Source organism: Populus alba, chromosome 13, assembly GCF_005239225.2.
Source record: "Populus alba chromosome 13, ASM523922v2, whole genome shotgun sequence".
Lineage (NCBI taxonomy): Eukaryota > Viridiplantae > Streptophyta > Magnoliopsida > Malpighiales > Salicaceae > Populus > Populus alba.
The window spans coordinates 1,150,074-1,163,957 of record NC_133296.1 but is presented as its reverse complement, the minus strand read 5'-3'; the positions used below and the strand labels follow the sequence as shown (position 1 = coordinate 1,163,957).

Genomic DNA, 13,884 nt, shown 5'->3' with positions numbered 1-13,884 from the left:
AAGCGAGAGAGGAAGGATGGACCTACTTGTTTAATTTTTTTTTATTTTAATTAATATAAATATCCGGACTTGTTTATATATATTTTAATTAATTTATTTATTTTTAAATTTTTAATAATCCTATTTAAATAATTCTTGAACTCATGGGAGATGATTATTGCTATCATGATGAATTCATTAAAGCATATTGACTTTTAGTACCATTATTTTTTGAAATTGAAAGTGCCCGTTCTACGAGCATCGCTTTGTGAAACATTAGAATCTAGGGCTTTGCTTGAAACTTGCCTTTCCACTTATCAACTTGAAATCAGTCGAGGCCGACCTTAAAGCTCCCAGGTAAAGTGAAAGCTCACCAAACTTTTCAGCAAGTGTGTGTGTGTATCCTATTTATTTCCCTAGGTAAAAACCAGTTTTCTTATTGTTTTAATGATATCAAAAATTAAAAAAAAAAAAATATTAATATGTTTTTAATGGTTAAAGGGGGGAACGTATAATATAAGGATATGTGAATAATTTAATGAGACTTGTCATTTCTCAGGAAGTATATATTAATCCTGTTTATTTCCGTAGATCATTTGGTCAATTTATTTTGATATTTAGAAGAGAGCTCTAAGCAACGATTAAATGTATGGTTTGTTTTTGTATTTTAAAAGTAATTTTAAAAAATAATTATTTTTTTTATTTTTTCATTTTAAATTAATAATTTTTTTTTTTTTATTTTGATGCGTTGTTATTAAAAATAATTTTTAAAAAATAAAAAAATATATATTATTTTGATATATTTTTAAATAAAAAATATTTAAAAATAATAAAGTAAAAAATGTATAGTATTAAATTGAATAATTTAATGAAAATTGTCACTTCAATCATTTAGGGACAAGAATGCATGCCACATGAATATTAAATGTCTTGGTACGGATGATGTATCGAATTAATCATGTTTCTATAATCATGGAGGCAGGCTTTTCTTCTAGTGATTATTTCTTGTCATAAAGAAACCACGAGAAAAATTAAAAATTTAAATTCCATGTCACACTTAAATAGAAAGTTAATTATGAAATATGAATCATTTCCACTATTGAGAAGCGTTCAAAAAAGAGAAATATCTGATCTATAATTCTTGTATTTTCTGACTTAATCCAATCCGTTAAAATTAAATAATATAAATAATAATAGATTAAAAAACATAATAAATATATATATCATAGGTTGAGTGTAGATTGAGATTTTTAAAATGCACTTAAGATGATTCCAACTTGTATAATTAACTCGGATTTTTTTATATAAATAATATTTTTTGTACTCTTTTTTCATTTTTTTTTTTTGCCTTTATATTTATAGTCATTTCTCATTCTCTTAATCTTTTTCCTTTCTTTCTATTCCATACTTTCACATAAATTATAATTGTTTATTTTAAAATTTGATACGATGAAGTGACAAAACATTTTACAATTCTAATATATTTTTTGTTTGGTAACTAATATCCGATGAGAAAATAATTGAAATTTTCAAGAATTTATATTAAATTTATATTTTTTGTATTCAAATCACAAACTCAAAAGCACTTTATAATTTATTTTTGTTAACCTCTCTTTTATATTATATTATACTCTAACTACTTGCTAAAATATTTGACTATGATTTTTATTTTGTTTTTATATAGAAATTATAATAGTTTTATATATGTAATATTCATAAATATCCAATTCATATAAATCCAAAAAAAAAAATATTCAAATCAATTAGATTTATATTTTATAAAATATAAAAAATTATAATGGATATAGTTATAGGTGAAAACTCGACCTACTTTATCTTATCTGATTTTAAAGTCTATCCTCGTGTGTTTTTAAGAAAAACGATTATAAATATGCAATTTTTTTTCAAACTTAGATCCTATCATGATAAAAAAAACAAACAAAAAAAACAAAAAGTTCAACCTTAGAATGATTATCGGAGAAAAAAATTGTACTCTCCCTCGTTGAAATTGGTGTCGAACATTTCTGTTCCATATGCATCCCTATGTCTCGATGCATTGCATGCTTTAATAATCTCATAAGATCGTTAATATTTGAGATTAGAGTGTATATACATACACATATACACACACGTACACACGCATGTATGTATATATGTATATAATCTAGCTAGCTAGTGTCTATAAATTAACATATAGGGCTTAGTTCTTACCCTCTAGATATATTATTCCACCAAGAGCCATGATTAATTAATCCATTAAAGCAAAAGCTTCTTTATGTGTAATGATGAAGATATATCTTTTTCTTTAGGGGGCTAAAAATGATTGAACCTTTTACTTAAGTAATCGAAGTTGATCTTCAATGTCGTGTCCTTGGATTTATATGCAAACCCATGTGACTCAGACGTAGAGACTCCACCAAACCAGAGTTTTTAAACCTAGTTTGCCATCGACCGGCTTAAAATCTAGGTTATTAATTTGGTTTCGATCACTAAATTATCTAAATTAACTTTAATTATTTTATAAATTAAAATAATATTGTTTTGATTAAAAAAATAAATAATCAATAAGTTGTAATTAGATATTTAAACTGGGTTCACCCATCGGGTTAGCCGCGTCATCCGAATTTTTAACCTTTTATATTTTTTTAAAATTTAGTCCGATTCCAATCCTAGATCGGCTGGATCTTGATCGATCTATTGAGTCGGATCAGATTTTAAAACTATGCAATAAACATAAATTATATATATAATCAAATATATTTATTTTTATGGAATCTCAATATTAATTTTGTAGGTGATCTCAAATGGAAATTGGGATTTTTGTCAAATCCACTATCTATCTATCTATATCTAGATAGAAAGATAGATAGATAGAAGTGTGTGTGAACTTAATTAACCTCGATGGAATGTGTACGTACATCCTTTTCCACAATCCGAGCTGAAAAATCAAACTAGAAATCAGTGATATGAAGAAGATGTGCATTATATCTAATAAATAGAGATGACTGCTAGAGAAAGACAGGAACACGATAAGTGGTCACCCTCGATCTCTTTTCTTTTCCACTCATCGAATTATCAATATGTTTTTATTGGTAGCATGTGGAAAAAGAATTCTACCTCTGTAATTCCCTTGGACCATTTAAAACTAATAAAAGAATAGACATATTTTTTTATTAAAAACTAATATAAAATTACTTTTAATTAGAACTTTACATGACTGTTTCAGTTTTTAAATTAAAATGATTTTTTATGTTATAAATTTTTGAAAACCAAATAGTCACATTCTAACTGATAAAATAAAATTAAAAATAATGGTGTACTTGTACAAAACTCAAGTATAAAAATATTTTATTTTATAGATATTTTAAAAAAATAATATACAAACATCCTTGAAATTTTACTTAATAACTTACCATTCATTTTGAACTGGGAGGATTGTTTTGACGCCTTCAAATTAGTAATCAATTAATGATACTGTGTTTTTTTTTTTCTCTTTTAAGAGATCTTAAGTTACATGAAAAATAATTGATTAGAAGAAGAAAATTAAAATCAGATGGAGAAAAAATTGATATTTATATATTTATAAATTCACATGTAAAGAAACTGCTTCACATAAAAAAAAAAAAAAAAAAAAAGTGTGTGCCTCTGCTCCCTTTTACAGAAACAAAATGCTAGCAAGCCAAATCGCTAACCTCATCTTTACCCTTTTTGGAAAATGACATTAATGCCATGACAGCTATCTCCTTGGGATTTGGATGTATGCTAGGAATTAATTAATTTGTTCATGTAAACAAGCAATTGGCTCCAAATTGAATACTATTTATGATATAAATGGATAAATTAAAATGAAAAATTCATTTTCAGCCTTTTCTTTTCAATATAAAAACTTGATTAATTCATACACGTCAATTTATGTCGATCATCGATAATATCCATGCAATTCTTTGTCGAGTGATTCAAACAGATTAATTCTAGTAATTAAACATTAAAAAATATTAACAAATAATTAAGGTCATTAGTCGCTGTAGAACTGTATATTGTAACCAAATTAATTTTTAGAGGCTAACCCCTGCTTGATTGTCCCAGGTTCTGTCTCCTATTGTAGTCTCCCATTTGATTCCTTTCTGTAACTCTAATTAGTCTGTGTTTCAAATGGTTAATTATATATTTTTAATAATATAAATGCAAGTGGAAGGCATGGTTTTATTTTTTTAAAAAAGTTATTTAGTTTATTTAGAGGATACCATGAGAAACTAATATTTGAAAAAACATAATTAAAAAATTGATCAGGAGCATGGAGACTGAGCCTCTTGACCATCATGGAGGAAAGAAATCTGGGAATTTATTTATTTATTATTATTATTTAGAGGATACCTTTGTTTTTTTTCTTTCTAATTGCTTTTGAGTCATCAAGCTTTTGAAATATATATTGACTACGATATTGGATGCAAAAGAGTGTATTGAATGCAAGAACAATATTAAATCAATGGCGAAGAAAAAGACGTGTATAGTAATTTAAGTAATGAAAATGAATAAATTTGTAAACAAATGATCTAGCTAGACAAGGTGGAAATGGCACGCAACACTAACAAATCATGTATAAAAATATAGTCTATACTAATTGGTGCCTGACTATATGCTAAGTTTAAATTGAGAGATATTTATTTTATTGAGAAATCTAGAGATATTTTATTTTGTTAGAAGCTTGAATTACCTTCTAATTAATTAAATTTTATTTTATATTAGGAAAAGATAATGAAACCTGTGCCATAAACTCATATTGATTTAATGAGTCAATCGGTAAAAAAAAGGTAAGAAATAATCTGAATTTAAATCAATTTGAAATGACCATTAACCTATATATTGATCCAGACCTTAATCAGGTAGTGAACCGGGTCATATTTTATAACCATGAATGAGGAGGCCATACACAGAAACGTCAAGCAAGCTGAGTATGATCATTGAATGTTGAATCCAACTATATTAATTAATAGTGTTGTAAAAAAGTGAGTATCACCTTATGACCAAAAGGGACAGCTACAGCCAAAAGCTGATTCTACAAGCTGTTGTCCCAAATGAATTTGTCCAAAGAAAAGCTAGAGCTAGAGAAATTGTTGCTGTTTGTATAAGACTGATCAAAATGGCCTGGTTGTTTGTTTCTGTATTTTAAAAATATATATTTTTTTTATTAATTTTAAATTAATATGTTTTTAGTGTTTTCAAATCATTTTGATATACTGATGTTAAAAAAAAAAAAAAAAAAAAAATATCATTGACATGTATTTTAACATGAAAAGTTATTTGAAAACCAATCGTAGTCATATCGTCAAATAAAAGTGAATGACGGTGATCTGCCTTAAAACTATGTATGAAATTGAAATTAAACGCTCAGCTATCCCATTCTAGCCTTGGATTTTTCTGCTTCTTGATGCTTGCATATATATATATATATATATATATTCATGCACACACAACTTGGTTATTATCGATGGAGTATATGAATATTCCTTCAAAGTACTCACCTGCTCGATTAATTAAATGAAGCTCTCAAGGCTTCTTTAATATTTATCATCTCTTTCTCAACCGCCCATTGCATATTAATAATCCATAATCTATCCTCTTTTTGGAGTTCTTTTTATCTTTTTCTCAACTGCCCTTCACGAAATTTCCTTGCAGCAATCCTTGGGGATCGAGTCAGCTCGATGCTTGTGTTCTTGACTATTTGAGTCTTCGGATCTGTTCTTACGAGTCTAATTATTTCATCTTTGAATTCAACTTATGACTTTGTTTTGTTTTTATTTTTACATCTAAATTGATAGATATACTCTTACTTGAGAGACTAAAAATCCCACTTGGTTAATTAAAAAAATAAACATGAAAAAGATCAAATTAACTAATTAATTCGTTTTTTTTTTTTTTGTAATGAATCTAGCCGGGTTTAAGCTTGAATTTTCCGTACGAATTAAGGTGTTAATGTTTTTACTGGTTTGAATAACGTAGAACAAATTAGAATCCATGAAAATCAACAATTCCTTACGAAATTAAATTTCCTGCCATGTCAACACCGCAATATTGTTTGTAGAAATAGACACATACCAACCAATATTCCTCATGTTTACAATACCAAATAGTCAGCCATGCACAAGTCCCATCACCATGCACATTGCCTTGTCACGTACAATAACACTCCAGCTGAGGTTAAAACCGAGGGATGAAGGAGGGTTAAAAATAGTTACTGTTCTTCTGCCGCAGGCTGCACAAAAGGAAGCCATTGTAGAGCCCAAGAGGCAAGGCAACTGTAATTTATGACCAGCTAGTTTCAGATCTGCATATGCACGCATCTCTGCAAACAATTTTCAACACAGAGCCTAGCCCTAGGATGGCGACTCAACATTGTTTGAATGAGACTGGGTCATTTCTATGTTTACCCATTTATATTTATTTTACCCTTTTCTGTATTTTCTCAATTTCCACGATCGAATAACATCCCTCCCTTGCAATTATAAGCCATATATATTAAGGCATCGCTTTTATATAAATTTCTAGTGTATGTAATATATGTATCCTTCTTGTCCTGATTATGATTGTAATTTTACCATGGACAAAACCCTCTCTCTCTCTCTCTCTCTCTCTCTCTCACACACACACACACACACACACACACATGCAGACACAATAACACATACTTACATCACTTCAATGTCTGAAAATTAAACTCAAGATAACATTAATAAATTAAAATAGTTAAATCTAAATGAGTTCAATTTTACAATCATATGCAACTTAAAGCTTAAGGATAATAGCTTGATCTGGTTGGGGGATTAATTAGAAAACAAATCCTTGTCGTGAGGTCATCGAATCAACTGAAAATCATCAAATTAAAATGAAGTGATATTTTTTTATTTTTAAAAAAATATTAGAGTTAACAGGTTAAATTTAATAGAATCAATTAGGTCACTAAAGATTAAATCAGATGATCCGGCTCAGTTTAGCTTAAAATATAATTCAAATTAAATTTTAAATTATGAGTTTTCTAAATTAATTCATCGGATGAACCTAGTGTAATAGCTATAAAGTTTAAGTTCACGCACGAATCAAAATCTAACAATATTTTGGAAGCAAAACCATTTATCATCGTCATCATCGTGGAGGTTCGTTATCAAAATACTTTCCCTTCAAGCATGATTAATTATAGCAATTTTGATGACTTTTTAATAAACACCATCTCTCTCTCTCTCTCTCTCTCTAATAAACTCTCTCTCTCTCTCTCTCTAAATAATCAAATCTCCCTTAATTAATTAGCTGTCTGAATTTCTAAGCCATATGAGGCACGTCTCACCATCCCATCATCCTTTTGATAAAGACATTTTCTTGGACAAAATTTACCCTTACTTTTGCGAGAAACATCATCTAAGTACCCATGCACGTGAAGAAGGAGAATTTTTTGAATCGTTGTTGGGTCCTTTTCGAGAAGGATTTTGATCAGTGCCTATTGCCCACCCGTGACGGACGAGGCTACTTTAGTGATTTCACTGCTCTTGGCGGCTATTTCCATAGTGGCTTTTCTGTTGTTTTCATTGCATGGAATGGCATTTTCGGAACAAAATTATTTTCAGAGAAATATCAACACAAGCAGACAAGATTTCAATCGGAGGCCGTAATGATGTCCAAAAATAAATTAGTTAGGGGGGACATGGACACTTTCAAATACCTTAATTGCCCCCACATTGATAAGAATTTCATAAACTAACTAATCTCTGATTATACAATATAAGCAGTTTTTTTTTTTTATATATTAACGTTTAATATGTTTAAATTGGTTTTTTAATCTCAGGTCATATTTTGCATGTTAAAATTAATTTTGGTCACGTTTCGAGCATATGATCTATATTCAAACTAATATATTAATTGAAATATATTTCTTATAACCTTTCTGTGAATTCAAATTTGAAATAATATAGCATAAAATATAGACATTTTTAGCACTTATCAATATCTTAATGTTACATAAATAGCTTTTTGAATCATGGAATTCTTTTTTTATATAAATAAATAAAAAACATTATGTGGGTTTTGAAAATTTGGAAGAAATGCATTATGTGGATTTTTGCACATTAATATTGAGTTTATTTTTAATGGATTTTTAAGTAGGTTGATTCGTATTAATTTAGACTATTTTATTCCACATAAAATTTATTTTTTTATGAAATATTTTAGAATTAAACTTAACATGGTAATATGAGAAATACAAACTTAAAATACTTCTTACCATGTTGATTATTCTGAATAATTAAGTACAAAACTTTAATTGCACTCATTAAATTAAATCTATGAAGCTATCCATTCCTTTCATTTGTCACTTTATAAAAGTTTGATATAAATCTATTTATGAAACATGGTATTATAATATAATTAAGAATTAAAATAAAATTCCACTCGCATATCTAATTAAGAAATTAAAATAAAATTCCACTCGCATATCTAATTAAGAAATTAAAATAAAATTCCACTCGCATATCTAATTAAGAAATTAAAATAAAATTCCACTCCATATCTAATTAAGAAATTAAAAAAAAAAGAAAAAAGCTTCAAGGAATAGATATTTGTCCCATAGTATACTCATCCATCGAGGAAGAATAGTCGCTAGAAAAGAATAATATTTCTGTGGATGTGTTTTCCTTGATATTGTATAGAAGATTTAAATCTTGAAAGCAAGGGCAATACCTTAATACTCAACAAAACCAGGGGCAAGAGAAATAGTATTTTAAAAAAAATATTAATATATATTTATAAGATGCCTCCAAAGATGACCTGATCCTTCTTATGTTCTCTCCTAGTGACAAAGGCTGATCACTATCTCTTCTTTTTTACCAGAAATGAAGGAGAATTTCCTGGTTTTTGTCTTCCTCTAAGTTACAAACAAATCCCCAACTTCCATGTTTTTGTTTTTGTTTTGTTTTAAGTGCTAAACAACACATCTTCTACCTAAACAAGGAAGTTGTAAGAGAGAAAGAAAACAAGAAAGTTTGGTGAGCAAAAGAGAAAGAAAGACAAAAAGGGTTAAATCTTCAATAAAAATCCTGCTACTTCTTATCGTATTTCTCTCCACTTCAATGTCAAATACCACAGGTGATGGCACTGGCAGCTTCTCTTCTGGGGGTACTGGTGGAGATGAAGTTCACTTAAACTCAAGTGCTGCTGCTGCTGCTGCTGCTGCTAACAGCAATGGCTCCACTATCACTCAACAACCTCCGCTCAAGAGGAAAAGAAATCTTCCAGGAAATCCAGGTGTGTATTCACCTCAACCATCTATTATTTCGTTGAAGTAGTTAGAGATGAGTAATTTAAAGAAGATAATATGTTTTGTTTCTTGATTCTGAATCTCTTAGTTTTAACTTTGTTCCCGGTTAACTTTTACTGTCTTGTACTATAGCAGTCTTGATGATCTGATGAGTTCTCAGAGCATTTGAGACTTGTTGTTGTTGTTTTTGTACTATGTATGAGATTGTTTTTTATAGTTCATAGCTACTTTTTATTTATCTTTTTGGATGATAACAAAAAGGGAAACTGAGTGGCTTATTGCAGATTCAGCTCCTCGCAAGAGATCCACACAAAAAATGGTCTTTTCCCTTTCTTTTTAGGTTTTCTTTATTGGTTTTTTCTTATCTTGGTGGTGGGGAGAGAGGGTTTTTTTTTTTTTTTTTTTGCTATTTGGCTTACAGAAAAATGGAGAATTATTGGTGTGTATAAGTGGTTGATGGGGTTCAATTATTGGCTAGGATCTCAATCATTGCATTGGACTGTTGGTTTGCCTAGCTACCGCCCTTTCCTGTCTTTTTTTTTTAACTGTTTCAGACAAGGGCAAACATATATTCCTTCACGGAATATCTTTGGTTTCATCACTCTTTCTCTCACTTGGTTTTGCTGCACTCGTGTTTCTTGCAGTTAATTTCTCATGTTTTATGATTGTCTTATCTGTAATTTTGTCCAAGAATCAAGAATCTAACCAAAAAATACATAGGTTAATCATCGTATGCAGTGTGCCTGCCAGCTCTCCTTTATGTGCCTGTTAGTATTGGATTAAGCACCATAGCACTAGTGAAAAACACGATATGAGCAATAATTATGCTTAAATTAATTCAATTAGTTTGTTGAAAATACTATCCTTCTTCTAATTATTCAGTTTGGTAAAAATATATATTTTCATCAAGAACTTGGAGTATCCGAAGGAAATTCATGTAAAATTGGCCTAACAGTTTTTTTTTTTTTTTTTAAACATGAAATATGCGGCAGATCCCAGTGCTGAAGTTATTGCTCTATCACCAAGCACTCTTATGGCTACAAATCGATTTGTATGTGAGATTTGCAACAAAGGATTCCAAAGGGACCAGAATCTTCAATTGCATCGGCGAGGCCATAATCTACCATGGAAGCTAAAGCAAAGAACAACTGCTGAAATCCGAAAAAGGGTTTATGTTTGTCCAGAACCTTCATGTGTCCATCACAATCCGGCTCGAGCATTAGGTGATCTTACAGGGATTAAGAAGCACTTTTGTCGAAAACATGGAGAAAAGAAGTGGAAATGCGATAAATGCTCAAAGAAATATGCAGTGCAGTCGGATTGGAAAGCTCATGTAAAGACTTGTGGCACCAAGGAATACAAATGTGACTGTGGCACCATATTCTCCAGGTTTATAAACTTTGCATTGATCACTAATTCCTTACTTAATCCTAGTTAATTGCCAAAAAAACGAATTAGTCAGAGACTCATACACCAGTACTTACCTGTGCACGAATAATTAAGGATTACAACATTGGTTAATTAATGGTCTCTTGGTTTAGCACATTGATTGGTCATCATGTGGGTCCACATTGTTTTATTTATGAATTTAGTTGCTATGGCTTGACAACACTCCTAGCTTTGCTTGAAGTCTTTGTTTGACTATATGCAATTATGAAATCATTATTTCACCCTAAAGTCTCAATCATACCTTAAATTAAGCTCTTGTTGGGCTTAATTATTTATCATAAATGTAGTTGCCATGATCGTATTAATATATTTAAAAGACTAATTCAATATTAATTTGCATGACCATAGAGTCTCTCTCGCACAACAATTTCATATGTAAAAATACTTGGTTTCTTTTTTAGTACTGATAGCGAGGCTTGACTTAATAGGGTCTGGTTGTTTTACCATGCAGGAGGGATAGTTTCATTACTCATAGGGCTTTCTGCGATGCCCTAGCTGAAGAAAATACAAAAGCAAATCAAGGATTAATGCCCAACATGGAACAAAACTTACGAGGCCAAGTCCCCAACCTCATACCCTCCATGGCGCCCATCAACAATAATCCAAACCAATCCACCATGATGTCTAGTTTTAACCATCTAGAGGCTAAGAACCCACTGTCATTACCTCAAGAACTCATGTCGACACCACCTAAACCCTCATCGGGAAGCATGTTTTCAAACGGTACCACAGGCCTTTTTGGTGGTTCAAGAAGCATGTCTCCATCCCTCCAGTTGAATGCAAATTCATCAACAATCTTTGAAGGAAACGGCCTTCATAATTTATCGGGCTCAGCATCAATGTCAGCGACAGCATTGTTGCAAAAAGCAGCTCAGATGGGTGCGACTGCAAGTGGTAATAATGTGAGCTCTCCCATGATGCAAAAGAGCTTTGTCACAAGCATGGCACCCCCAACTTTTGGTACAATGCATGCCCAAAATGACCAATCTCATGTGATAGGTGGTGACGATGGATATGCTAACCAGTTTTTCAGTGCGAGTGGTGGGGTTGAGAACTCAGTATTGAATGACATGGGGATTTTCAGTGCAGTTTTAGATCAAAACAATTCATTATTTAAGACTATGGAGCATGCTAGTAGCAACAATGAGAATGTTTTTCAAGGTGCAAATTCAAATCCTGGTTTGAGTAGTCCAACGGGTGGAGCTAATCCAAGTGGTTTATCAAGATTTAGCACTGGGGATGTAATGACAGTTGATTTCTTGGGGTTGGGAGGATCTAGACAAAGGAATCTACATGAACAGCATAATCATCAAGAAATGGAGTTTACTAGAGGAATTAGTCATCCAAGAATGCAAGGGCTGAACCACTTTGAGCAAGCAGCAGCAGCAGCAGCACTAAAGAAACCCATGTGGGATGTTTGAAAAAGAATATACAAAATTTCTTTTTCTCCTACAGGCTACATCTAGCTACTACTTGTAATGATTTCTATCTTCACTTCTTTAATTAGCCCCCCCTCTCTCTCTTTTTCTTCAAGTTACTGGTACAAGCAAGGGAAGAACCTCAAGTGTTTCGCTAAAGAGCAAAGCAAGGTGTTGAGGATTTTTGACCCAACATTAGCAACTTTGATATGAGTAGAAGATCAAATAGATTTTCTTTCCAGAACTCTTCTTTTTACTGTGAATTCTGTAGGGTGCTGAAATTAGTGCCTGGCCTAATTATTATATTTATACTCTATACATTATTATATTAACAGGTATGGTAGGTAGGTGCTCCTAACAAAAATAGATATGAATTGGTCTAATCATGGACGTCTAGCTAGAAGAATTAGAAAATTTCTGCTCGGTTCTGCAAATTGAGCTGGAGACACCCACTTGGCCTCTGAAATCCCCAATTACCTGTTCATCACATTTTCATATACACATTCTTTTATGGATTTAGGAATCACAGAGTCAAAAGTGTAGAATTTGTTAATTTTTAGCCATTAGATTTGAAACTCAAGCCGTTAGAAAGAAAAAAAAAATGAAAACCAATGGCTAAAAAAACTATAGATGTGTATATAAAAAGGTAGTGATTTTAGTCAAATCCTCGAAGTTAAGGTATCCAATCCAATTGGATAGTTGAATAGGTCAGCAGAACTGGAGTGTGAGCCTAGATCAACTTTTGGACCATCAAATATTCAAATTAAGGGAGCCCACAAAAGGTATACTTTATGCATGGACCAGTGCGCCACGACAGGTCCATACTCCATAGCATTTTCCACACATTAGAGGCTGGACCGGGAAATTTGTATGGCTCTGGAGTATTTCCCTGTAAGCATGTAAAATGGAAACCACCAAAAATTTGATGGCATCATCACTGTCAACGGGCAAGTCCTCCTCCCTCTCCCACTCTCTCCAAGCCTCAACTTGCACCGCTCCCAATCAAACAATACCTGGTACGCCCAAAAAGGTGATGGGAACAACCTTAAAAGTTAATGAGCTAGCTAGGGTGCTACACAGCTGGAAAAGCATAGACAATGGCGTTGGAGCGTTACTTTCTAGCATGCAAAAATATCTCCATCCTCAAGATTTACACGACTCGAACATCTGGGGATAGGAAAGAGAGTGTTTTCGAGGGGTGCCTAGGCCTCCAGACAATTTGCGCCTTTGGCATTGACATCTCAGAGGCCGCTCCTAGTTGGTGTTGGTTCAGCTTCTCTGGTAGCAGTTGGTGCGAATTTTGGTGGGATTACAAGTTTTTTCTTCTCGGATCATCATTGCCGCAAAGTGGTTGAACTCTTGAGCTTGATTTGCTTTATCAATTGGAGGGTATAACCGATGGATCGAAAAAAATGAAGGATTTGGCTGGGAGGTTCTGTTATATGAATCTGTCACTGAAGCTTTTTTGTTTAACATGATTTCTCGCTTACCTATAAGATTGATGTGTTCTTCTAATACTATGAATGATTTTTTTGAACGTAAGTCATATACCCAGAAACTTAGGTTGGAGATCAAAGGCTACTTTATCGAGCAGCTGAGAAAACGAGAATACGAGAGAGATCGTTTGATCCACCTCCACTGATTAGTGGGAAATCTGGTGATTGTCAGCGCAAGAACGTGAATGAACCGGTTGTTGCATTTGGGCCCCAAGCTTCATGAGGTGAAGTCAATGTTAGT

General features: G+C 31.8%; 1 protein-coding gene across 1 annotated transcript; it reads left to right on the top strand.

Moving 5' to 3' along the window:
• Window positions 1–8,794: 8,794 nt before the first annotated feature.
• LOC118060767 (zinc finger protein GAI-ASSOCIATED FACTOR 1) lies at window positions 8,795–12,461 on the top strand. The gene is made up of 3 exons (XM_035074030.2): window positions 8,795–9,267; window positions 10,273–10,669; window positions 11,181–12,461. Exons 1-3 carry the CDS (start codon window positions 9,093–9,095, stop codon window positions 12,148–12,150), a joined length of 1,542 nt encoding a protein of 513 aa, XP_034929921.1. The 5' UTR covers window positions 8,795–9,092; the 3' UTR covers window positions 12,151–12,461.
• Window positions 12,462–13,884: the final 1,423 nt, after the last annotated feature.

What these genes read in the sequence shown, in the direction of transcription:
- LOC118060767 (XM_035074030.2), top strand. Translation starts at nt 9,093, where the DNA reads ATGTCAAATACCACAGGTGATGGCACTGGCAGCTTCTCTTCTGGGGGT. An exon ending in AAATCTTCCAGGAAATCCAG is followed by an intron (nt 9,268 to 10,272) that starts GTGTGTATTCAC and finishes AATATGCGGCAG; the next exon opens with ATCCCAGTGCTGAAGTTATT. An exon ending in TGTGGCACCATATTCTCCAG is followed by an intron (nt 10,670 to 11,180) that starts GTTTATAAACTT and finishes TTTACCATGCAG; the next exon opens with GAGGGATAGTTTCATTACTC.